The sequence below is a fragment of the Tursiops truncatus genome, chromosome 6 (genome assembly GCF_011762595.2).
Source record: "Tursiops truncatus isolate mTurTru1 chromosome 6, mTurTru1.mat.Y, whole genome shotgun sequence".
Lineage (NCBI taxonomy): Eukaryota > Metazoa > Chordata > Mammalia > Artiodactyla > Delphinidae > Tursiops > Tursiops truncatus.
Window position 1 is genome coordinate 94,139,412 of NC_047039.1, and position 24,921 is coordinate 94,164,332.

At 45.7% G+C, this 24,921-nt stretch overlaps 1 protein-coding gene across 15 annotated transcripts in view; it reads right to left on the reverse strand.

Annotated features, from left to right (window-relative positions):
• SUSD1 (sushi domain containing 1) overlaps nucleotides 1-17,728 on the reverse strand; it is a 140,653-nt gene extending 122,925 nt beyond the window's left edge. For 8 of the 15 annotated variants that reach the window (XR_004527067.2, XM_073806412.1, XM_073806408.1 and 5 more), the window contains exons 1-3: nucleotides 16,739-17,726; nucleotides 5,406-5,519; nucleotides 2,426-2,581 (exon numbers count right to left, since the gene is read on the reverse strand). Coding sequence is in view for 13 of the 15 variants with exons in the window: in XM_073806412.1 (XP_073662513.1) it covers nucleotides 2,426-2,581; nucleotides 5,406-5,519; nucleotides 16,739-16,844 (376 nt within the window). In the remaining 2 variants the exon portion in view is untranslated. Of the gene's footprint in view, nucleotides 1-2,425; nucleotides 2,582-5,405; nucleotides 5,520-16,266; nucleotides 16,529-16,738 lie in introns of those variants that run through there. The other 7 variants (XR_012332631.1, XM_073806411.1, XM_033858400.2 and 4 more) reach the window with 3 other exon arrangements.
• Nucleotides 17,729-24,921: the final 7,193 nt, after the last annotated feature.

Here is a 24,921-nt window from a genome sequence, read left to right on the forward strand (position 1 = left end):
CTGGTTCCAGGCAAGCACTGGATAACTGCTGATACCCCAAAACTTGCTAAGCTTCTGCCCCACCTAAAGACACTGATGTTTCTGTGGCAACTGTGATTACGGAAGAAACTCAGTGACATCAGGAAAAGTCATCACTCGGCTTTTACAAAGTGGTAAATGGGGACCTCAAAAAAAAAAAAGGTCATGGGGATAACGGCCAATGGATATGGGACTTCTTTTTGGTGTTAATGAGATGTTCTAAAACTAGATGGTGGAGATTATTGCCCAGCTTTGTGAATTATACTGAAAACAACTGAACTGTACCCTTCAAAGGGGTAGATTTTATGGTTTGTGAACTATAGCTCAATTTTCTGTTTTTTTTAAGAAGGGGAAGGTCACTAAATAATTACAAGGAGTAGAATAAACAGAAGCAGAGCCTAGATCAGGATTTTATTCCAGGAAGATTGGTTCTTCCTAGGCTGACATCTCTTTGGATCTTGCATAAAATATTTCTCTCTTCTTCTTCTTCTTCCTACCTTTTTAAAAACAGAAAGCATTCTGGGAAACTATACTGATATATACAGTTACAAAAGTTTTTCCTGTCAAACTCCCACAGCCTTGAAAACACAATTTCAGGTATCATGTCCTCCAGTCTCTCACCCACTTCCAAGGTAAGTGCCCCCACAGATTCTGGATTCTGGAAAGCGCCCTTTGCTTACCTATGACTAACACTTGATACGAAAGTAGCTGTCTGCCGTCACCTCCCACTAGCATAACCTTGGCACATAGAAAGCGCATGAAAAATGTAAATATATTGAATGAACTGAACACCAGATCATCATCTTGTAAGGGTTGTTTTTGTTTGTTTGTTTTTGTTTTGTTTTTTGCGGTACGCGGGCCTCTCACTGTTGTGGCCTCTCCTGTTGCGGAGCACAGGCTCCGGAGGCATAGGCTCAGCGGCCATGGCTCACGGGCCCAGCCGCTCCGCGGCATGTGCGACCTTCCCGGACCGGGGCTCGAACCCATGTCCCCTGCATCGGCAGGCGGATTCTCAACCACTGCGCCACCAGGGAAGACCAAGGGGTTGTTTTTTTTAATATTTATTTATTTGGCTGCGCCAGGTCTTAGTTGCGGCACACAGGATCTTGGTTGCCCTGAGCAGGATCTTCCTTGCAGCATGTGGGCTCTTAGTTGCAGCATGCAGGATCTAGTTCCCTGACCGGGAATCGAACCGGGCCCCCTGGGTTGGGAGCACAGAGTGCTAACCGCTGGACCACCAGGGAAGTGCCGAGGTTGTTTTATTTTTTAATTAGTATCTTTTTTTTTTTAAGGCACCTAATTTAAATCTGCAACACTGCACTTCTGCAATCATGTAGCAAGTAATTTGCTACCTAAAACAACAAGGTATTGTAAAATGTTTTCTTTGAGGGAATGTGTTCATTCGTCGTGCCAAGAATAAATCAAATGTTCCCTTGGAGGGATTTTTACCTTGGTACAGGTCAAGAGGGAGAATGAATCTGAGCATCAAAACCAAAGATAAAAAATGCTCTCCTCTCTCTTTTTTTCTCCCCCAAACCTTTAAATATCACAAAGCTTTTAAGGAGAGTCATTAAGACTATGCAAAGCCATCTTAGAACCAGGAGTCTTTTCCTGCCTTTCCTCTTCATTACTGTTCAAAGATTTTCTTAGAAAACCTAAGAGCTATATTATCATGACAGGCTGTAAATAGAGTTCAGATAATACAGGAGCTACTGAAAATTAGGAGGGTTTTGCCCACCCCTTGTATTTGACCAACATATGCCCAAAATCTGACCTTCAAAGCTACTGAGATCCTAAAAGCTCGACGTATTCACTCCTCACTCAACTTATTCCTCCAGGAGACAAGCCTGCATCCCTAACAGGTGCAGCATGCCGCTGCATCACAGGGCCCACCCCGTGGGCAGTGTGCACAGAGCTGGCGGGTACCAGAGTCACTCCAAGGAAACTGCAGATGGCACACCATCTCGGAGAGCCCACCCTTGTTGTTTGTTATAAAACTTTTCAAACACACAGAACAAGAAAAAGAATATTACAGTCTCCCCTAGTGCCACCCCTACCCTCAAGATTCAACAATCATTCACATTTTGCCATTTAAAGTACCTTACAGATAAAATAACACTAGATACTTCATAATAACACCCCTAGGTACTTCAGCATGTAGCTCCCAAAATAAGAATATTATCCTAAATACCCCAGTACAGTTATTCCCTCTAACAAAGTGAACAATAATTCCCTAATATGAACTAATACTCAGTCCAAGTCCAAATTTCCCTCATAGACAAAGGAGAGTCCCTCCCTTAAATCACACTATGTCCTGTCTCCACCCTCGCCCTCTTCCACATCCCAGGTACCAGGCACTGTCCTGCCGTCACCATGTTGCCATCACTGCAGCCCCCTTCCCGAGTACCTGTGCAAAAGGTGCCGTCATTGGGGATGAACACCTTGTTGTTGTTTGTGGCTCGATATCCTTCTAGGCAAATGCAGTAAAATCCTCCAAGTGTATTGTGACAAGATGTGTGGTTCCCACAGACCACAGTGGCTCCGAACTGGCACTCATTTTTATCTGTTGATACATTGAGACAACACAGAAAGGGCTGTCAATCCATACCACGATCAATCACCCAGACTGTTCTCCTGCGTTATGGACTTGAGAATCAATATTCTGTGACAACAGCAGAAAGATCTATTTCCCCAGCCTCTTCTCCTCTCACTATGCTTCTCAGACTACAGGACACGGGCCCCTCGTAGTCTTGCACCAGGTGTATTACAAAACCACAAGAGAAACCCAACATCTCAATCTGATAGTCCATCTTATTTGAAGATTGGGAGAAGGGAATGCTTTTTGAACTTCTCCACACTTAAAAAGATCCTGTCATAGGCCTGAGAAAACAAATCCAACAGAATCCCACTTTTCCAGCCCAACCATTCTCTTGCTTTTTTTTTTTTTTTTTTTAACAAAAACCAGAGTAGGATGATTTTACATCCAATGATTAACTGGAAACTTTGTTACTTCTGAGTTACCGGGAGACACAATGGAATTAGTGCTCAAGCCTCACCCAGGGGCAGGGCTAATGTTGAGGCAGAAGCAGCTCCTGCTAATCGTCAGTGATCCATATAAATAATGTTAATCACCCAGTGAGGAGGGGCTGGAACACGGGATGCTGGATGAGACCACAGAACCTGCCCCGAGTATTTCTAATTCAACAATTTGACATCAATGTAAAATGAAAGTAAACCTCCCTCCCATCTCTGTCCTCCAGCCCAGGGGTCAGCAAACATTTTCTGTCAAAGGCCAGTCATAGGTCTCCAATTGCAACTACTCATGCATACTTTGGAGCACAAAAGCAGTCCCAGACAATCAGTAAACAAATTAGTAATGAAAAACAGGCAGCAGTGAAGTTCGGCCCCCAAGCTCCAGTTTGCTGACTCTGCCCTAGCCTCTACCATCAGAGGAAACTCCTGTGACCAATTTCTTTTGCATCCTTTGAGAGCTGATCTAACCAGCTAGTTTTTTGGCGGGGGGATATCATCAACTTAGGAACTGGAGTTTTCTTGTCTGTTATTTAGTGTTTTATTCCACTACTGGTTCCCTCAAAGCAGTTTAGTCACCTCCCACAATTGCACTCCATTCCTGCTAACTCAAGAGCCAACCCCCCCTGCCCCCCGCCAGCCCCACTCAAAATCTGGTAGGGTTTTATTTTTTTCATTTTTCTTATATTATCTTTTTTTTAATTTAATTAAACCTGGAACACTATTCATCATTAAAACCATCTGTGGTAAGATCTGCATGAGAGCTCAGACTAGCAGAACAGGCCCTCAAGGCATTGCCAGGCCAAGTGTCCAGTCAGTCCAGCTTACTGAGCAGGGCACAGGGGTTTCAGATACAAGTCCACCTGTGCATAAGATGGAATATTCCTGTCCTTTGCCATTGTTTCTGAGGCGTATCTCCCCTGCAGACTTCATCAGAAGGGACATCTGTGTTTGTATGAGATTCTAGAATTCTTAGGTCCCTTGACATAATACCATGTTATAGCACCTCTGGCACACCTATGATCTTACCTGTAACCTACGGCATGGTCTCATCAGGCCAAGTACTGGGATATGCAGTGTGTAGTGTTTGGGAGCAAGTACCACATAAATTAATAAAGCCCCCTCCACCCACTCAGAGACGTTTCTATTGCTCAGAAGTCAAAGAACAATCAAGATTGCAGTGAGCTTTCACGAAAGGAGGACTTCAGTAGGGGAGGGAGTAGAAAAGCCTTGTCCGTGCTCCCCAATCCCAACTTCATTTCCAAGCACCTGCTCGTAAGCAGTGGGGGAAGAATCTTATGGGCAGAATTCTAAAGAGAGAAGGCCCAACTCCAGCCTGCGGGAACGGGCAATGGTGTGTGATTGTGAAAACGTGTACCTGTGAAGTAGAATATGGCTTTTTAAACTCAGGACTTAATTGCCATTTTCCTTTAGGGAGGAAAAACAAAACAAAACAAAAACAAAGATACCACAACAAGGCCGTATATACCGTCAATCCACAGCTACAAGGCAAAACTATCCATATTTTTACTGCAGGTAACATGGCTGCTGGGAGGAAACTGTGATTATCTTAACATTCACTACTACAAAGTTACTATGAAACTCTCCCTCTCTCTGAATGGGGCTTGAACCTGGATATTGTCTGACTCTCACGGCATGGTGAATGCTATGAGACAAAAAATTATCCCAGATGTTTCTAGCCCAAAGGTGTCTGTATTTCTTTAAGTCATCCAAGACCCTAAAGGGTCACAGCTACAAAAAATTTGGAGGATGGATCCTGGTAGACATGAGACTCAAAGCAACAGTATTTCACTAATCAGCCAAAACGTTGGCAACTGTGTTTTGTTTTTCCCCACGGTACTAAATAGTTTCCTATCAAAACAACTAGAGAAATTAAAAACTGCAATACTCACTCGAGTTGTTAAGTTAAACTCAAGAGTTAAAACAGATTTCAAATCTGTGTCAGGTCAGAGAGTTTCCAGAGATTCAAGTTCAATGACCTCTAACATGAGGGATAATTCCTTGGAAACGCTAGAGAAAGGATACATCCCAACACTAAAACAAAGACTTATTATAATTGACAAAACTTCTTGTAATAAAAACACATGAACAGCAAGCGGGAAGAGATATGGGAATATATGTATATATATAACTGATTCATTTTGTTGTGAAGCTGAAACTAACATACCATTGTAAAGCAATTATACTCCAATAAAGATTTTAAAAAAAAAAAAAAAAAAAAAAAAAAAACACATGAACAAAATAATGTTTTCCCCCCAAGGACATCAACTCTTTAACTCTAGAGAATCTTGTTTCTTGACTCAACTTTTCAACTTAACCCAGGATTCAGAACTTACCAATACATTGAGTCCTCCCATTGCCCACAAATCCGTATTTGCAAATACACATCTTCTTCCCTCCTCTTTGCAAGCAGGTAGCATGTTCATGGCAAGTGGCACAGACATCTAAAGCTGAATCATAAATTATATATATCAGGAAAAGAACATTTCAATCACCTACTCTAGGTGAGTCACATTTTGGGTAATAAACAGTTAAAATGGAGAACCAAAATTTGAGTACCAAAATTATGAAGGGTAGACCTTATCCCATTCTTAGCTACCCATTGCCCATGGAGTAAAGTGCAAATCCCTCTACCTGGCAATCAATGCTCTTTTCCGTCTAACCCCAGACTAACTCCTGCAGCCTCACTGCTCCCAAACCCAAATACACACAGTGTTCTCCAGGCAAGAGGCCAGCTACTCTTTCCCATACATACATGCTATCCACTGTCTTATGTCATGCCATAGTCACGATGCTCCCTTCGTCTAGAATGCCTATCTTTCCTTCTCTGTCCAACTAGCACCTGTTCCTATTTCAAGACCCAGTTTAATCATCACACTCTCCCTAAGGTCTTCCGCATTCCTCCATTCTTGAGGAAAATTAAATCTTCCTCTGTGCGCCCCTAACACTTGTACATTTCCATATCAACCATATTAATTTGTCAGTATATTCTATTCCACCTCTGTCTTCCCAGCTTGCTATTATGAATGAGCGTCTCAAGGACAGGGATTATGTCATTTGCCCATACATCATTATGGCATGGTATAAACATTCAGTGTATTTTTATTGACCAACTGGATAAAGGAAACTGCAGTCCTACGGCCTACAACTTAAAAAGCAAATGGAAGGAAGAAGAACTCGTCTATTGCCCTATGCATTTTCCTTATAAGGAAACAGTGGTGAATGTGTTTAAAATGTCAGTGAGATAACAGCCAGGTCCCAGCAGGATGACCAGATCCCAATTATTTAGATAAGCAGCAAAAATGTTTGGGGCTAAAATTCCTGAAACATTCAAATCTACCAGATGGTGATACATGGCCCAAGATCAAACACGAATTTCTACCCGAGGCTATGTGGGATACTGTGCTGCACTCCCAGTGTCTGTAATATCAGGCGTGGCCTAGTAAGGAGAACATATCAGCATGGAATTTCATCTTAGTCTTGGCCCCATTACCACCCAGGTAATAAAGACTTAGGTCTCAGGCTGCTCTAGGCATGAAACCAACTGAGAAAGGGATATATATAAATTCTCTTAACCACGCTTGGTTTTGTTTTTTTTTTGTTGTACGCGGGCCTCTCACTGTTGTGGCCTCTCTCCCGTTGCGGAGCACAGGCTCCGGATGCACAGGCTCAGTGGCCATGGCTCACGGGTCCAGCCGCTCCGTGGCTTGTGGGATCTTCCTGGACCGGGGCACGAACCCGTGTCCCCTGCATCGGCAGGCGGACTCTCAACCACTGTGCCACCAGGGAAGCCCACTTTATTTTTTTTAAAACAAAATATAACACAAAAATGAGACAATGCTTATCACTAATACTAAATTAACCATAGGATATTTACAAAATTTATTATATCCCAGACCATAAAGAAAAATGCAACAAGTTTCAAAAAAGTAGAAATTATAGAGGTCATACTGACTACCATGTAATAATGTAATAAAACTACAAAATAAAACATAAGACTTGCATTCCCAAAGAAAACCTACTTGGAAACTACAGAACACTCTCCTAAATAATTCTTGGGGCAAAGAGGATATCAACATTGAAATGTTTAATACCAGACATAAAAGCTTATCTACACCAGAAAATTTGAGTTTGACATGTTTTTATATTTTAAAAGAGAGAAAGAAAAGCAGGCGGCTGGGGGAATGGGGGAAACTAAAAATTTTAATACAAGAAGCTTGAAAAAAAGGAAAAAAACAAAATGGGGGCTTAAGAGGGGGGTGGTTAGGACTCAGTAAAGATTAAAAAGATGTTAATTAGAAAATATATTCAAATTCATTGGAAAAACAAAAAACTTTTGCCAAAGTCAGTGCATCATAAAGACCAGTAGTCAAAACTCAAGACCAGTGAAGGAAAACAAGGGTATATACAAACATACAACATTAGGAATAAGAAAGAGCTTGTAACAAAAAGTACATAACAATTTCTTTTAAAGTACAAATGAAAGACTTCCAGTTAAACACAGCAGATTTAATACACCTGCAACCCTCACCAAAAATTTAAAAATGAAATCAAGGACCAGAAAGGTATAAACTCTGGGAGAGAAGAGGACAGCAGACAAGGATGTTGACAATATTTCAGAAGATGAAAGAGATGGACATATGGGAACTGCCTGAGAGGAAGAAGTAAAAGCCAAGGAAGGAAGGAAGCAAAGAAAGGAAGAAAGGAAGGAAAGAAGGGAGGGAGGGAGGGAGGGAGGGGACATTAATTAAAATAAAATTTAAAACGTAAATAAAAGCCAACTTGAAAGGCTCAGGAATGGAGTCACTTAGCACCCCAGAAGGCAAGCATGAAGGGTAGGGGCTGAGAGTTAAGCAACAAGTTGAAAATATGGAGGAGTAGTTAGATGCTCAGATCCCCTAACTCACCCTGGCATAAGATGGAGTTTTACAACCTGGAGAAAACAGATCAGGAAGGCTCCTGATTATAGGGGCAACAGACAGAGCTGAAGGGAGAATGAGTCTCCGTACTAAATGTCCACCAAGATGGGGTAAATTTATTTAACCATTTTAACATTTTAATACACGACATTTTAAAACAGTACCATAAGGACACTGTCAATCCATAATCACCTGCAACCAAAATCCTGGAAATACCTTCTAAATAATGGGTCCTGGGTCACCTCCACAAACCCAGCTGTGGTCAACCATATAATGATGGCCACTCACCCCAGCGTGTGTGGGTAGTACAATAATAGATATATACACTAAACTTTTTTTTTTTAAGTATAGTTGATTTACAGTATTATGTTAGTTTCAGGTGTACAGCAAAGTGATTCGGTTATACATACATATGTATGTATCTGTATTCTTTTTTTCTATTGACACAAACACTATACTAATGAAATAATAAAATGATAAGATGTTTGATGTTTTTCCTATATGGAATACTTATCTTTATAAAGATGGCAGCATTTTTATATCCATCCAGTTCCAGAAACTAACATTAGATAGAAAATGATTACTTCATGTAACTGTTGAAAGAATCTAATAAACACGAAATATTAAGAAGCAAAGTAGTACCACCCACAGGCTCTGATCTTGTTAAAGCACAGGCTCTGATTCAGTTGGTCTGGGGTGAGACCCTATATTTTGCATTTCTAACAAGCTGCCATGTGGACTACATTTTGAGTAGCAGGGATTCAAGGGCCCCTGAAGTCCTTTCCCTCTAATGTTCTGACACTTCATTCTTAGGGTGCATGTTTTAATGACCAATTAGGAATAATTTAGCATAAGTGTAGCCCCAAGGACAGTACCTGTCATGTTTGGCTCAATAAATGTTTTTTTGTTTTGTTTTGTTTTGCTTTTTTGCGGTACGCGGGCCTCTCACCGCCGCGGCCTCCCCCGTTGCGGAGCACAGGCTCCGGACACGCAGGCCCAGCGGCCACGGCCCACGGGCCCAGCCGCTCCACGGCATGTGGGATCTTCCCGGACCAGGGCGCGGACTCTCAACCACTGCACCACCAGGGAAACCCTCAATAAATGTTTGTTTCCCATACTGGCGAAGAAGACAAGATGTGTGCCAGTCTACCAAAGGCTTCCCAGACCACTCGCAGAAGAGAAAGTGGTTTCCAGAGGTAGAGGGAACAAGAAGCTTCTTGTTCAGCCATGATTAGCCCAGTCTGCAGGGCCTAGTAGGGAGGTCCTCTGAGTTCTAACTGCTTGAGGGACAAAGTTGTCTTCTGGGGGAAAAAAAAGGGGGGTAGGAAGCACAACCTCAATACAAGGAAAGGCAGGGGCTGGGGTGGGGTTGGGGGCTGCATCTGACCACACAATAGTGTCCATTGGTCAAAAGCTCAGTTAAGAATCACTGGAGAAGAGCATAAATGTATACAACTAGTCTACAAAGCAATTTTGCAACAATTGTAAATTTTGCAGACATTAATTACATATTTATTCCTTTCTAGTTTATAGTTTTTTACTGCTACTTAATGAATTACTCCAAAACTTAGCAACTTAAAACAATAAACATCTGTTGTCTCTCACACACACACACACACACACACACACACACACACAGAATCACTGGAGACAGAGTAACCAGTTCAACCCAGTTTTAATACTAAAAGTCCCCTGCCCAGGAAACGCCTCAGTTCGGTGCAAACCAAGACAGTTGATCACCCTACTTGGAGAGCTTGTTAAAACAGAATCCCCAGAGAGTTTGATTCAGTAGGTGTGAGTGGGGCCTGGGAATCTGCATTTCTAAGGAGATTCCCAGATGCACCGCACTACCAGCAACACTGAAAGTCTCCCTCAGTCTCAAGGACTTACGTCAGAATCCTGGGGAAAGAAAAGGTAATATCGAAGACATCTTTCACCAAGTCTAGACTGAGGCACAGCATAGCTATGGGGCCAACGTGACAGAGAGAATAACCCAATGGAGAAGAATTCTCCAGGCCTGTGTCAAGACCACTGTGCCTTCCTTATAACCTGGGGGTGGAACTGTGTCAGGCAGCAGCTTCACATCCGAGTCAAGGATGACTTGACTTCTGTCTTCAGCAGATTCTGCTCAGGAGAGCAGAGAGGTGGCTGCCACACAGTAACTGAGGGGACTACTACAGGGGCGAGGGATCCCCCTCTTCCCCTTGCCCTAGGGATGCCTAGAATTACTGGCAGAGAAACAGGAGAGTGCGGACTCCAAAAATCTAGGAGGAGAAGCCTGACAAGTACTCTTTGTTACTCTTACTGTGTCCCCCAGCTGAGGGTTGCTCCTAGATTCACTTCCCTTCTCTACCCTGTAGTGACTAAGCCAGCTAAATCCACATCCAACAATGAGAGGACCAGGCAGGTTTTGGTGTCTCGACCTCGGTTGGAGTCTTCTCTCTTGTTCCCTAACTATGTGATCGAAGGCAAATGAAACTGTCAGAGCTCTGGTTTTAATCTGTAAGACGGAGATCGTGTTGCGAAGATTAAATGAGAAATATAAATGCTGTATGAGCTCAAAGCACTAGACAAAGAGCTAATTTACATGAATATCTATGTCTCTTTCCACAGATATTGTTATTGTTGTTAGAAACAAGTCATGGATGATGCAGTGCCTGGTAGGAGACACACTGGTTCAGAGCGGGGTTGAGAGAGAGAGAGATCACTTGGGCTACAATCCTAGCTTGGCCACTTGCTAGCTGGGTAATCCTTGATAATCTCTGTGCCTCCGTTTCCTGTAAATCTGTAATATGAGGATGATAATAAACCTACCTCATATGGTTGTTTTGAGGATTAAAGAGTAAATGAATTAATACGCATAAAGCAATTAGAATGTGAGACATTATTAATACAACCACTCAACAGCTCTTTGTTAATGAGTAAATGAAGGTACTGACAGCTAGCCAGCTCCCAGTTATACTAATGAAGAGAGTGATGGAGAGCTGCATTGATGCAAAAACCCAAAGCAACATCACTGTGTGGACAGATGCCCAACTATTCATGGGGCTGATATTCTGGGAACCATAATACCTTCATTTCCATGATCACTCCTTGCTTCCTCCACATCCTCCCAGCCTTCTGGGTAATACCTGACTCAGAAGTTGCAAATTCAGCTTCCTCACCCTTTCAGCCCTGCTCACCCCTCCCTCCCCTCCCCCGCACACCACGTAAACCTCGACATCAGGATGGAGTGGAGGCTGCCAGCCTGAGACTGCTCCTCTCGCTCTGTATTTCAATACTCAAGCAACAACTTACATGCACTCTTGAAATAACAGCAGCTACTGTGACAAAACAGTGAAGAGATTTTGTCCACTGTCAAGGGAAGAAGGAAGTGTTAAAAGCACAAATAGAGTGCTTGAATTCAAATCTTAATCTCATCCCCAGCCATTCACGGTCAGACCAAACAAGCCCACTGCACAGCCTTCCTGAGACCCTGTCTCTCAAACTCGTGGAGACATGTGGAAACAGATCCAATGACCTGAGGAAATAAGCAAAGGGGCGCAAAGCTCAGGAAGAGAAAGCATTCCCAAGTCTTCTGCAACACTATGGAAAATTGCATTGCTTGTAAGAGACAGCATCAAATTCCAGAAACAGAAGGAACCTGAGAGACCTCCTCTCCAACATCCCTCACAGAAAAAAACAAAAACATAGCCTGTGCTTTAAAAATCTGCCAAAGGGGCTTCCCTGGTGGCACAGTGGTTGAGAGTCCGCCTGCCAATGCAGGGGACACGGGTTCGTGCCCCGGTCTGGGAAGATCCCATATGCCGTGGAGCGGCTGGGCCCGTGAGCCATGGCCACTGAGCCTGCGCGTCCGGAGCCTGTGCTCCGCAACAGGAGAGGCCACAGCAATGAGAGGCCCGCGCACCGAAAAAAAAAAAAAAAAAAAAAAAAAAAAAAATCTGCCAAAGGACTTCTGTGGTGGTCCAGTGGTAAAGAATCCGCCTTCCAATGCAGGGGACGTGGGTTCCACCCCTGGTTAGGGAACTAAGATCCCACATGCTGTGCGGCAACCAAGCCTGTGCCACAACTACTGAGCCTGCCCACCACAACTAGAGAGAAGCCCACACACTGCAAGGAGGACCCTGCGCACCACAACGAAAGATCCCGCATGCCGCAACTGACACGATGCATCTGAAATGAAAATAAATAAAATATTTTTAAAATAATAATAAAAAATAAAATAAAATAAAAATCTGCCAAGACAGAGAGCACTCTACTCTTTCAAGCAGTATAATCCTTGTGGGGCAATGGGAACCATCATCCAGTCCCCTTCTCCTCCCCAACCCTGGGCTGCCATTCCCCATCAGGAACCCAGAACCTTTCCTTGTGTAAAACGGTTATCAGCCCGCAGCTGCTTTTGCTCTTTTGCCCTCTTCTGACCATTTTCCTGTTTGACCAAGACCAGCTTGCAGACGGGGTCCCACACCTGGCCTCCAGACTAGGAACCAACCCATGCCGAGCACCCCAATGTCAATGCTTTAGAGCTCTGAGCAAAGCAGCCACACCCTAGGTTTATGTCCTGAATGTCACACATGAACAGGCTGCCCCACATTCTCGAGCAAGCTGAATACCTTTTTTTTTTTTTAAGATCCATGCGATTCAACACCCCTGTCTCCTCTGCAGAGCTAAGGCCAATAGGCCTCTTGCCACCTTTGGCTGCAGAGACCTAGGAGCCCATTTTAGGATTTGACCAGAAGCTGAGGATGTGCTCAGGGCCAAGTCTTTGGAGGGGGAACACAGGCCGTGGCGGGGATCGTCTTCATTGGCTCTAATCCTTCTACATTACTTTGAGCAACTGTAAGTCACTCCAAAACCACGCACCCGCTCCATTTCCCTTCTTTCCTCCTCTTCCTCACTCTGAACAGGGAATACGCTGCTATGATTCATGATGACGGAGTGAAGACAAAGCCTATGGAATGCACGATTCAGGAAGTCAGGTGTACTTTACACAGCAACAACTTCCCCAACCCTCTCTACCACCGCTCCCCAAGCCTCTCAAGGCCTCTGCCTGCCCTCTGCACACCCTCTGGCCTTCCCAAACCCCAGCCGCTCCCAGACTCAGAGCAATGCCAGGAAAAGGTTAAGAAACAGGACTGACTGGTTCCAGCCCTCCTGGCCCATTCCTAACCTCTCTGTTCCCCTAGGGCTTGGCACTGTGCCCACCACCAACACCCTCCTGCTCTACCAACTACCACTTCACCCTTCCCTCACACTCAGGCCACCTGACTTTGGCTCCCCCACTCTCTCCTCCCTGAAACGCGTTGGATAACAATTAAATGTAATTCAGCAATGTTACCGTGAGAGACTGAATATGCAAATGGACAACCCCAGACCACACATAAAAATAGAACTCTGACCCATAATCTGCAGCCATCGGTCTAGGAAGTCAAACCACAACCTCTGTAGCAATAAGTCCCAAGTGGTCAGGATTTAATCAATATTGGACAGCTTCCATAATTTTTGCCCACGCTTCAAACTTAGGACCAATCAGAGAAAGCCAAATACATTCCCCTAACCAATCACACGAGATGCCTACTGTCAGAGAGAAGCTATCTCCAGCTTCCCAATGGCAACATCCTCCAACCAACCCGGGCATACCTGAAACCTTCCTTTCTGTTCCACTGTAAAGTTTTTACACTCCCCGGCCTGCCTGTGAGTCTCTGACAAATGTCAATGACGATCGCTGACTCTTTCGTTAGAGCAAGCTCTGAATAAACAGCCTTTTCTCATTTGAGTGGTCTTCATTTATTTCCATACCAGATTCCTAATACAAGCCACAGTCCCTACGCACAAGGAGCTCTTAGTCTAGTAAACAATTACATTGCAATATGGTGTAAGTGTATAGAGCAAGGGTACCTTATAAATATGTATGTATATAAGTAAGTGTGTAGTGGCCCATGTAATACAGTACAGAGGGGCCTCCAGGAGGGAGGACAATTGGGCTGCTTTTGAAAAATGAACAGCACTAAGTAGCTAGCTGTGGGGGAAGGGAAGAGCTGTTCTCCATTCTTCTCCTTCCCTCCCCTCTCCCTATCGAGCTTTCCCACTTGTAGACCAACTTTGCCTTCTGACCTGCTCCAATAAATATCTCCTTTATTTTTCCATTTTCAGTTTCTCCCTCTACCCAATAATTCCCCTCATTCGTGCCGGAGTCTGCTTTACCACTTCCCCCAGCAAAAAAATTTCTTGCACTGACCTGGCCAGCCCAACTGAATGCTAACTTCTCTTTCCTTCTATCTTCTATCTTCTTTAAAGAATATCTACTCTGCAGCCAAAGTCCTGCACTCACTTGAGCCCTCTGCATCTGGCTCTCACCCTCAGTGCTCTGCTAGCTCTGGCTTCCACTGACAGAGTCACCAAATCCAAAGGCTTGTTCTCAGTCTCCACTCACTTGGCTCCCCTTCCCCTGGTTTCCTTGATGCTCTACTAGCCCGGTCTTCCTCCAATCTATGTGGCCACTGCTCTTTCTCCTCCATGTGCATCTACCATCTGAACTTAGTCTTTCCAAGAATCTGTCCTTGGTCCTCTTACTCTTATCAACCTCAAGGCTTCAAGTGACCATCGAGTCTCCATCATTTGCACACACTTACTGTCCACAGTCTCAACTCCCTGTTGGTTTCATCTCTCCGAAAGTCCTAGCATTACCTCGAATTCAGAATCTCCAAAACAACTAGGCATCTTTCTTCCAAAATCTTTTTTTCTCCTCCCACAGACCCATATACCCAAGTCACCCAGTCCTAAACCCTTAGTGTTCCAACTTCCCTTTTCTGTTCCTTTGCACCTTAACATCTGTCATTAAGTCCTTCCAGTTCCCTTTCTACCTTATCACCTACATGCAGTCCTCATCTCCCGCTGTCATGACTGTGGGGCCAGTCTTCCGGCCTCAGAACTTCTAGAACAGATATTACAACTTCCTCAATGGCCCTAAGCATCCAGTCAGTTCCCACATTGACCACTGCAAGGAAACCTGCCCTTAATCAAACCAGGTTCTACACAGTTGTAAATGATGGGAAAATGCCTGCATAAGGAGAGGGGGCTCATCCAGGTAACCCTGGCTTCCATTTCCCAAAATTCACCCCACAGCCGTTAAGCTGCTGCAGATGGATGGCCTTAGGTAGTTACTTTGTTCAACCATCTCAGGCCAGCGAGCCAATGGGACCCCAGTGGACAGTTTCCTAGGCTACAGTCTTAACACAAAGATTCTGAAATAGGCTCCAAGCATCTGCAAACTTTTACGCACACTGCCGTGGGAGACCAAGTAGGAGAAGGAAGTTAGAAAGCCCACCAGAGCATCTGATGTATAAAAATGGCCATTCCAGGAGGTTTGGCTGTCAAGAAAAACACCGTCCAGTGATGGTAAAGTCCCAAGGTAAAGAGAATTGAGGGGAACGGGAGTCTGAGCCACAAAGTCCCCTCATATCTCCTTACACAGAATTTGCCATCCACTACAGGAGTGTTTCATTTTATGAAGGAAGCTGGAAGCTTTTCTTATACCAGCTTTTACATCACTCCCTGTACTAAAAGCTGCAGTGATTTCCAATGGCTACTCACTGCCCAGGAACAACTAAGTCTAAATGCCTTGGTCTGCCAATCACAACACTCTGCCTTCTGGTTAAATCCAATCTGCTTTTCTGCCCCCCATTTCCCACGCACCTCCTACATACCAGTCAAACTGAAACACAGCCCCCGTGCTTTCATACCTTCGTGTGGTTCCTCACTCTGTCCCCTCCACCTGGAATTCATTCATTCTACACGTATTTGCGGAGAGCTGCTGTGCCCTCTGCTCTGAGTTGGGATGCCTTTTCCTCCTCTTCCCATAACCAAATATTACCAATCGTTGTTGGCCCAGTTCAAAGGTCACCTCATCCATGAGGCCACCAGATTCCCTTGGTCAGAAGTAGTCTCTCCCTCCTCTGACCACCCACCTCAGAACGCCTCTGATGGCGTTCTGCCTTTATTACAGTTATTTGAGTAAATGCCACCTCCCATCCGTGTCTGAATCCTCTGCGTAACTCGTACCACGTTCAACACTGCGTTCTGCAGGGGGAATAAAAACTACTCCAACTGCCTAGAAATGGCTTATTTGCTTGTCTGTCTTCTGCAGAATATGAGCTCAGAAAGGACCAGCACAAGGCCCTCACACCCTTCACAGGGAAACTCAAGGACCCTTCATCTGTTGAATGAATGGCTTAATAACTGCTTTATTCCCGTAAACTTCCTTACACTTCTTCCTCACCCGATTAGCATCTGGTTCTTCATCAAAGGGAAAAAATTAAAAGGTAGAAAGACAACTGCTCCGGGTCAAGAATTTGTCGCGGAGAAGCCACAGCCGGGCCGGAAGCGTGACAGTGCAGGCGGAACGCCCTTCCACGCTCTCGCGCGCCCGGCGCGGCTCTCCTGGCGGGGAGAGAGCCTCTCCCCTCGCTCGCGCCCGGCCCCCACTCGCGCCAGGTCCCCCGGGGGCGCGGGCCGGGCCGCTGCGCATTTGTTTCCCGCAGCCCAGGACCGGGCCTGAGGCGGAGAAGCCCGCCCGGGAGGCCCTCCCGCTTCTCGGAGCCCCGCCCTCCGATCCCCACCTGCGCCCAGCTACCAGGCTCCTCGCCAGCCCGGCCCAGGGGCGGGGGAGCGTCCGGGGCGCGCCCGGCATAGTCCGGGCCGCCGCCCCCCGACCCCGCGCCGCGCCGCGCCTGCTCCCCGCCTGCACTCACCGTCCGCGCCCGGCGCTCGGGGCACGCCGAGGGCCAGGCTGAGCAGCGGCAGGAGCGACAGCAGGCGCCCAGGCGGGAAGCCGGCGCCCCGGGGCCCCCGGGCCATGCCACCGCCGCCGCCTCCCTCCCGGCGCGCCCGCGACTCCTCCTGCGGCCCCAAGGCGCCGAGATAAGGCGTCGGGCGCCCCGGGGAGGGGGCCGGGCGGGCCGCTTCCGGCGCCAAGCTAGGGAGCTGAGGGCTCCGCGGGGTCCCGGGGAGTGGCGGCGGCGGCGGTGCGCGGGCCCTTCCTCCCCGCCAGGCCCGCGCGCCGCGGGGGACGCTCGTTCAGCCACTCGCGGCTTCACCTGGCCGTGCCCCCTGCTGCGCGCCGGGTACGCGGGGGGCCCGGGGACACGCTGCGGGTCCGGCTTAGTGACACAGCTGAACGTAGAGTCCCGGACTGTGCCAGAAGGAAACTGTCTCCCGTGCTCTAAGCGTGTGGAACGATCGCGGGATCCAAGGCGGTCGGGAGCTCAGGGAGGCACCCCCGGGGTGGCAAAGGAAGAGGGGTGAGGGGCAGAAGGAGCGGGAATCTTCTAGAAGCTGAAAGCGAGCCGGGCGACGTGGCTGGAGCTCCAAGGGCGAGAAGCCGCCAGTCCAGGCCACCCAGGGGCGACAGGCTTGACCAGGCGACAAGACCGTCTGGGCGAGAGAGCTGGCAGGACTTCCTGCTGCTCCGAGGACACTCAGCTTGGGGCGTCAGGGAGGCTTCAGGAAGAAGTAAGCGAAGACCTGAGAGTGAGAAGGGCGCGGGAGAGGAGTCTAAGCGGTGAGAGGCGTGGGCAAAGAGACAGACTAGAGTGTATTCTAGCAATGGCAAGCAGGACCGCCTCAGATTGGAACGGACGGCTGGAGAGCGGCAGTGAGCTGCGGAAATAAAGACTTCATAAAGCATGTCAAGGAGGTTGCTCAGAAGCTGTCACGGGGTTTTCAGAAGCGCGACCTCATCAGGAAAGGCTCCCAGGGTCGGCTCTGTGGGATTGGGATTGGGTCTGAGGAGGCAGGGCGACGGCCTGGAGCTGCTTCAGGGCTCCAGACAAGAGAGGACACGTCCAGGAGCAGGGCACTGACAATGAGTGTGGAGAGAAGTGGCAAATGAGAGTGGTATTGGGTGGAATCCACTGGATTTTATGGCCTGTGGACTGTGGTGGACAAGGAAAGAGAAATTACAGATGTCACCGAAACTTTTGGTTTGGGCAACTGGGTTGATGGTGGCAGGAGTCACTGAGACAGAAACACAAAGGGAATTGTGGCAAGTTAGGGTAGAGAGGCTGCAGGGGGAGAAAAAATAAGTTCCAGGTTGAAGGCTTTCAGCTCGAGATGTCTGTAGGGCTCCCCAAGAGCAGAGCCTTCCACTCCTTCACCCATATCCTCACTTGCTTTCTCTCTGTGCCTTGAGCCCACTCTAACCCTAACCACCCATGAACACGCCCATATAAGGGTTCCACTTGTGCAGCCTTAAAAAGAAGTCGTTAAAAATACACTTCCGAGGCCCTTTTGCAGCAGGCTTTCTTGCTAATTATTTTTTGCTCAGCAAAGATAAGAGCCTGCTTTGGGGAGCAGGAGATGGACAGTGCAGGTAGTGCAAACTATCTCCTATTATTTAGACAGTTTCTTTGTTAAGCTCTGCTCTCCATGAACTTTGAAATCATGTCACTGTTTCAACAAAAAATACATTCAAGACATTTTTAAGCCAACCTATACTTCTCCTTCTCTGCCATGATCCCCTGAAAAATAAATAAATTTAAATACATTTGTGTATATATGTGTATAAGTATATATATATACATATATTTTTTTTAATTGGTGATGTCGGGAAAATATCCAAAATTTGGAAATGGGCAAAAGAGATTACTGGGTGTCTTTTCAGTGGGGTGCTGGGTGTTGTGTAGTAGCCCTTCTGGAGATTGATTCTAGAGGGTTGTGCACCTTTGATGGACTTTCTATTGACTATGCTATTTATAACTCTGTAGGGGTAAAGTTAACTTGCAGAAAGTTGATGATAATGCAAAAGATTCTTGTCCATAGCAATGCAAGTTAATTTTTCCAGTAGAGATATGGGTGATTTCTGCCAGATAAAAAATAAGATAAACCGAATTAGATTTTGCCTTATATGATATAAATCAGTTACCCAGTTTTGCATCTATTAGCAAATTCATTTCATCATTCCTAACTGAAATATATGTAATATATATACATATATGTTCTTCACATTTTCCTTTAAACCTTATTATCTTACTAGTTCTCCTTTGAAGTCAACATCTTGCTGAGTCCCTCATGAATTGGTTAAATAAAATCTTAGATAAGTTTTCATTGTATGTTTGCATGAACCATGTTTTTTAAATTTTGAAAATTTTACGTTAGTACAATACATTATACTCATATTCTATGTTAGATTGTGTGACTTTCATCAGTTCTTTCTATTGGCTCATTTTCTGCTTTCAAACAAATATTTTTTTGCAAAAAAAAAAAAAAAAAAAAAACTACATCCTACCCAATGATGAGTTCATGGAACCACAGAATAAAAAATTATCTCCTCATCAGTATTTGTCACTAGAATTAAAAGAGAATATTGAACCAGTGTTAAATTTGGAGCAATGAGATCATTGCCGAGAAAATATTTAGCTTAAGAAAAGTGTTCTTCTTTTAAGAGAGCACGACCAATACACAAATATCTTCTAAAAGAGAATTTAGAGAGAGCTCTTTTTTCCCATGATATCAAGATTTTAATGACTTAATCTAAGAAAAAATTGACTTTTGGTTTCAAGATGGCATCATAAACCCTGAAAGATCTCTCTCCCCTGCTTCCCAAATCCCAGTAAATACACACATACACACACCCAATTAAGTATGCAGAAGTGCTTGCAAACAGCAGAGAATGCCATCAGTGAAGCAGATAGCTTTGAGAACTGCACTGGATTAGATTTGCCACGTGGCCTGCACAAAAACGTCCACTAAAAGAGATGGGAGGTGGGGTTAAAAAAAAAAAAAACTAAAATACATGTAATTTAAAATTGTTTTAAATTATATGCACACTTCAAGTTACTATTTGTACATATTAACACAATGTTCATATTTTTAGGGGTTTTTTGTTTTGTTTTGTTTTCTTTTCTTGGCTGTGCTTCGTGGCATGCGGAATCTTGTTTCCCCCACCAGGGCTTGGAACTGCACGCCCTGCAGTGGAAGCGCAGACTCTTAACCACTGGACTGCCAGGGAAGGCCCTGTGCAGGTTTTATAATATTTTCAGATTTACTCCAGAACCACTATGTAGGAATTGTTGGGGAAAAAATGCATAGTACGCTTTTTACCAGTTCAAAGCATTTTATTTTCCTCATCTGTGTATATATTGTTCACTACAATCTGCTTCTTCAGGCTTTGGGCCACCAAATGCCAGTTTCCTGGCTCTCCAGAAAAACTATAATTTTCCACACTTAAAAAAATAACTTCTAGGGCTTCCCTGGTGGCGCAGTGGTTGAGAGTCCACCTGCCGATGCGGGAGACGCGGGTTCGTGCCCCGGTCTGGGAAGATCCCACATGCCGCGGAGCGGCTGGGCCCGTGAGCCATGGCCGCTGAGCCTGCGCATCCGGAGCCTGTGCTCCGCAACGGGAGAGGCCACAACAGTGAGAGGCCCGCGTACCGCAAAAAAATAAAATAAAATAAAAAATAACTTCTAACTTTTTAAAAAGTTTTTTTGTAGTCATTTACTCATCAGTGAACCTTCATGGGATTAGACAAAATATTTAAATCCTACCTAAAATATTGAGATTACTGACCGATCCGTGGAAGTGATCTTAAAGTACATCAAGCAGGTATACATAATCCAGAGAGCTTCCCGATTTGTTCCTGTTTCCCATCGTCGAAGGTTAAGAAATATTGAAGTCTATCTTAATGCATCTTGCTACACAATCAAAACATTCAATGACAGCAAAGAACACCCATGCTCACAGCAGCATTATTCACAAGAGCCAGAGGGTGGAAACAACCCAAATGTCCACCAAAGGATGAATGGATAAACAAAATGTGGTAGAGCCATACAATAGAATATTATTCAGCCTTAAAAAGGAAGTAAATTCTGACACATGCTATATTGTGGATGAACCTTGAGGGCATTATGCTAAGTGAAATAAGCCAGTTAAAAAAGGACAAGTACTGGAAATTCCCTGGCGGTCCAGGGTTTAGGACTCCACCCTCTCACTGCCTAGGGTCCTGGGTTCTATCCCTGGTCAGGGAACCAAAATCCCACAAGCCTCATGGCCAATAAAATAAAATAAAATAAAATAGGATAAGTACTGTAAGTTTCCACTTATGTGAGTTACTTAGAGTAGTCAAATTCATAGAGACAGAGAGTAGAAGAGTGGTTGCCAGGGGCTTGGGGGAGAGGGGAGTGGGAAGTTGATGTTTAATGAGTAGAGAGTTTCAATTTTGCAAGATGAAAAAATTCTGGGGGTGGGTCATGCTGATGGGTGCAAATCAAGGTGAACGTATGCCGCTGAACTGTACATTTAAACATGATTTTAAAAATCAATGAGAAAAAAAACGTAGGTACCAATTTTTATTTTACCAGGCAGGCACTAACATGTAGGACTCCCCATATCAATTTTGGATCCTGGAAAATCAGAATTATAGAAAAGGTCCCTTGGAAATCCCCATCCCCCAACCCCTGAGACATAAATGGATAGGATTCCTAGAGATCCCTGAACGGGCTATGAGGCAGCCACGGGTGTGGGCAGGAGGAGGGCAGGAAAATACAAAATGAACACCGGCCTTAGTATCTCTAGCGTTTTCCCCCAGGCAGCTCTTCAGTGTGTCTGCTTACAATGTAAATTTTGGGGTTTGCCTGGTGGGTTATCATCTGGATAAAATATAAAGCCAGAAGGAGAAGAGGGACAGGGAGGCTGGATACCATATATCCTGGAACTTTCCTGGAAAAGTCCCTTGCTTGGTCATCACACTCCTGACCAGAAATGACGTACTGCTTTTCCCAGAGGCTGGCTTGGGCGTGCTACTAGCGGGCTTGCAAATTGTAAATAAGTTGCTCATCTGTGGGTATTCCGGGAATGGTTTGAATATCTAATTCTAATGAGTTGGATATACTCTGGTGTTGAACTTATTGCTTGAAGTTTGCATTACCAGGAATGATTTAAATGTTTGAAGCCTTTGAATGATGTTGGTTGAAAATTAGAGTGTTTGAAACAGATAAAAGTCACTCCCTCTGTAACTCCACGCTCACACACATTTGTCACACACATCTATCCCTAGCTGACATGACATCTGAGAACACCGCAAGGCCGCCTGAAAGGGGCCACATTGACCCTCCCAGAATGGAGTCATCCTCTCAAGCAGATTTGTCCCATTGATAACAGGGACCTGTCTCTATGGAGAACTGCCCTGCTGATGACGGTCTCTAAGTCAAGTACTAGTAGACTTACCATTCTTTTTTTTTTTAAGATTTTTTTGATGTGGACCATTTTTAAAGTCTTTATTGAATTTGTTACAATATTGCTTCTGTTTTATGTTTTGGTTTTTTGGCCACGAGGCATGTGGGATCTTAGCCCCCTGACCAGGGATTGAACCCTCACCCCCTGCATTGAAAGGCAAAGTCTTAACCACTGGACCGCCAGGGAAGTCCCGACTTACCATTCTTTTTTTTTTTTTTTTTTTTTTTTTGCGGTACACGGGCCTCTCACTGTTGTGGCCTCTCCCGTTGCGGAGCACAGGCTCCGGACATGCAGGCTCAGTGGTCATGGCTCACGGGCCCAGCCGCTCCGTGGCATGTGGGATCTTCCTGGACCGGGGCATGAACCCGTGTCCCCTGCATCGGCAGTTGGACTCTCAACCACTGCGCCACCAGGGAAGCCCCTGACTTACCATTCTTAAAGCCACCATCACTGTTGGTTTTTTTGTTTGTTTCATTTTTTTTTAAATTTTTGGCTGTGTTGGGCCTTTGTTGCTGTGCGCGGGCTTCCTCTAGTTGTGGCGAGTGGGGGCTACTCTTCGTTGCGGTGCACGGGCTTCTCATTGCGGTGGCTTCTCTTGTTGTGGAGCACAGGCTCTAGGCACGTGGGCTTCAGTAGTTGTGGCACATGGGCTTAGTTGCTCTGCAGCATGTGAGATCTTCCCTGACCAGGGCTCGAACCCATGTCCCCTGTATTGGCAGGCGGATTCTTAACCACTGCACTACCAGGGAAGCCCCAGACTTATCATTCTTAAAAGCTCAATGACTCTCAGACACTTTGTTGCCATGTGAGAAACAGCAGGATTATTCTGCCTTCCTCATCATGCCTCTCCCTCCTCCAGAGCACACACACACAAACCAAACACCCTACCTGGAGTTAGTTTGTGGAGCGTGGGTTAGAAGTAGACTATTGGCTACTGTACATGGCTGTGCTAGAAGCTGTGCTGTCTGATGTGTCACCCATCCAGGACACCAGTGTTCTCAGAAAAGCAAAGCAAATGTGGGTGGGAAGTGATGGCTCAGTAGAGCAGGCCCTCCCTCCTCATTTTGCACTGGCAAGGGCACTCTGACGGGACTCAGACATCCTGTGATCCCACCAGCAGAAGCTGGAGGAGCGGAAGATTTGAATTTGGAAGCAAACTCCAGGCACTCCAATCGCAGTTCAGGGAGCAGCTGGCATAGTATTCCACCATCCTCCTCCTGATCTCAGGAGGCAGGGGCAACACCAAGCGAGACTGGGGCTCTGTCACCCAATTCTCTCCCTTTCTCTCCTTCTCTCTCTCTCTCTCTCTCTCTCTCTTTCTCTCTCTCTCTCTCTCTCTCTTTCTCTCTCTCTCTCTCTCTCTCTCTCTCTTTCTCTCTCTCTCTCTCTCTCTCTCTCTTTCTCTCTCTCTCTCTCTCTCTCTCTCTCACACACACACACAACACACACACACACACACAGTCACCTGCCTCACTTGAGGAAGCCTCAGCTGTTGGTCTGTTTGTCCCACAAACCCCAAAAGGAAGCCTGCTGACAGCCCACTTCCGGACCTAGAATCAGCCTGAGGACCCTTGCAGCCACCCACAGCCTTGAGGAAAAGTGGGGCACCTCTAACCATGACTGACACAATTGCTGAGGAAGCCCACAACAGCTGTGAAGGCTGATGGAGCTAGACTTTGCTTGATAAATACCAGTCAACAGTGAAGACTCATATCACTGACCTTGGTAAACAGTGCAATCTTCAAATTAGAAAGAGTGTATTCAATTATTTTGCAATGGACTTAGCTGCAGGTTTTACTGGTTTCTTTACTAACTGCTGGTTTTTGTGCCCTGTGTCTTCCTGTTTCAACCTCCTCCTCCTCCCCCTCCTTCTTTACTAACTGCTGGTTTTTGTGCCCTATGTCTTCCTGTTTCACCCTCCTCCTCCCCCTCCCCTCCTCCTCCTCTCCCCCTCCCCCTCCTCCCCCTCCCCTCCTCCTCCTCTCCCCCTCCCCCTCCCCTCCTCCTCCTCTCCCCCTCCCCCTCCCCCTCCTCCTCCTCCCCTCCTCCTCCTCCCCACTCCTCCTCCTCTTCCTCCCCCTCCTCCTCTCCCTCCTCACTCTCCCCCTCCTCACCCTCCTCACCATCCCCCTCCTCACCCTCCTCACCCTCCTCCTCTTCCTCCCCTTCCTCCTTCTTCTTCATCTTCTGGTACATCATATCTCTTTCAGAAACTATTCCTGGATGATAAACTTTCAGAATCCTTGCATGTCCAAATATATCTTGATTTTGCTCTCATCATTTACTTAAAGATTAACTGAGTTGAGAATTCTGAATTCAAAATAATTAAATGATAGGGTAATTGTGTCTAGAATCTGGATTCAGAATAATTTTTCCTCAGAATTTTGTTTTCTGTATTAGTATTACAGATTTGTAGCATTGGATGACACTTCTGCTGGTTTTCCTCATTTGTTTCATGATTTTCAATTGCCCATTATTTTTTTACATGAGAGTCTCATCTGTTTAGAATTAGTAGTTTGGATATATTTCCCCAGGCCAGGTGAGAATCCCTGCTTTCTTAGGAGTAAATGGGGATTTGGTTACAGTGGTCCTAGCTCTAATGGTTTTGAGGGTGGGAGGGGGAAAGTGCACAATGGCTACTCTCTCTGGCTCCAGGGCCTTCTATGGAAGACTCATGTATCATAAATCTCATCTTATTTGATA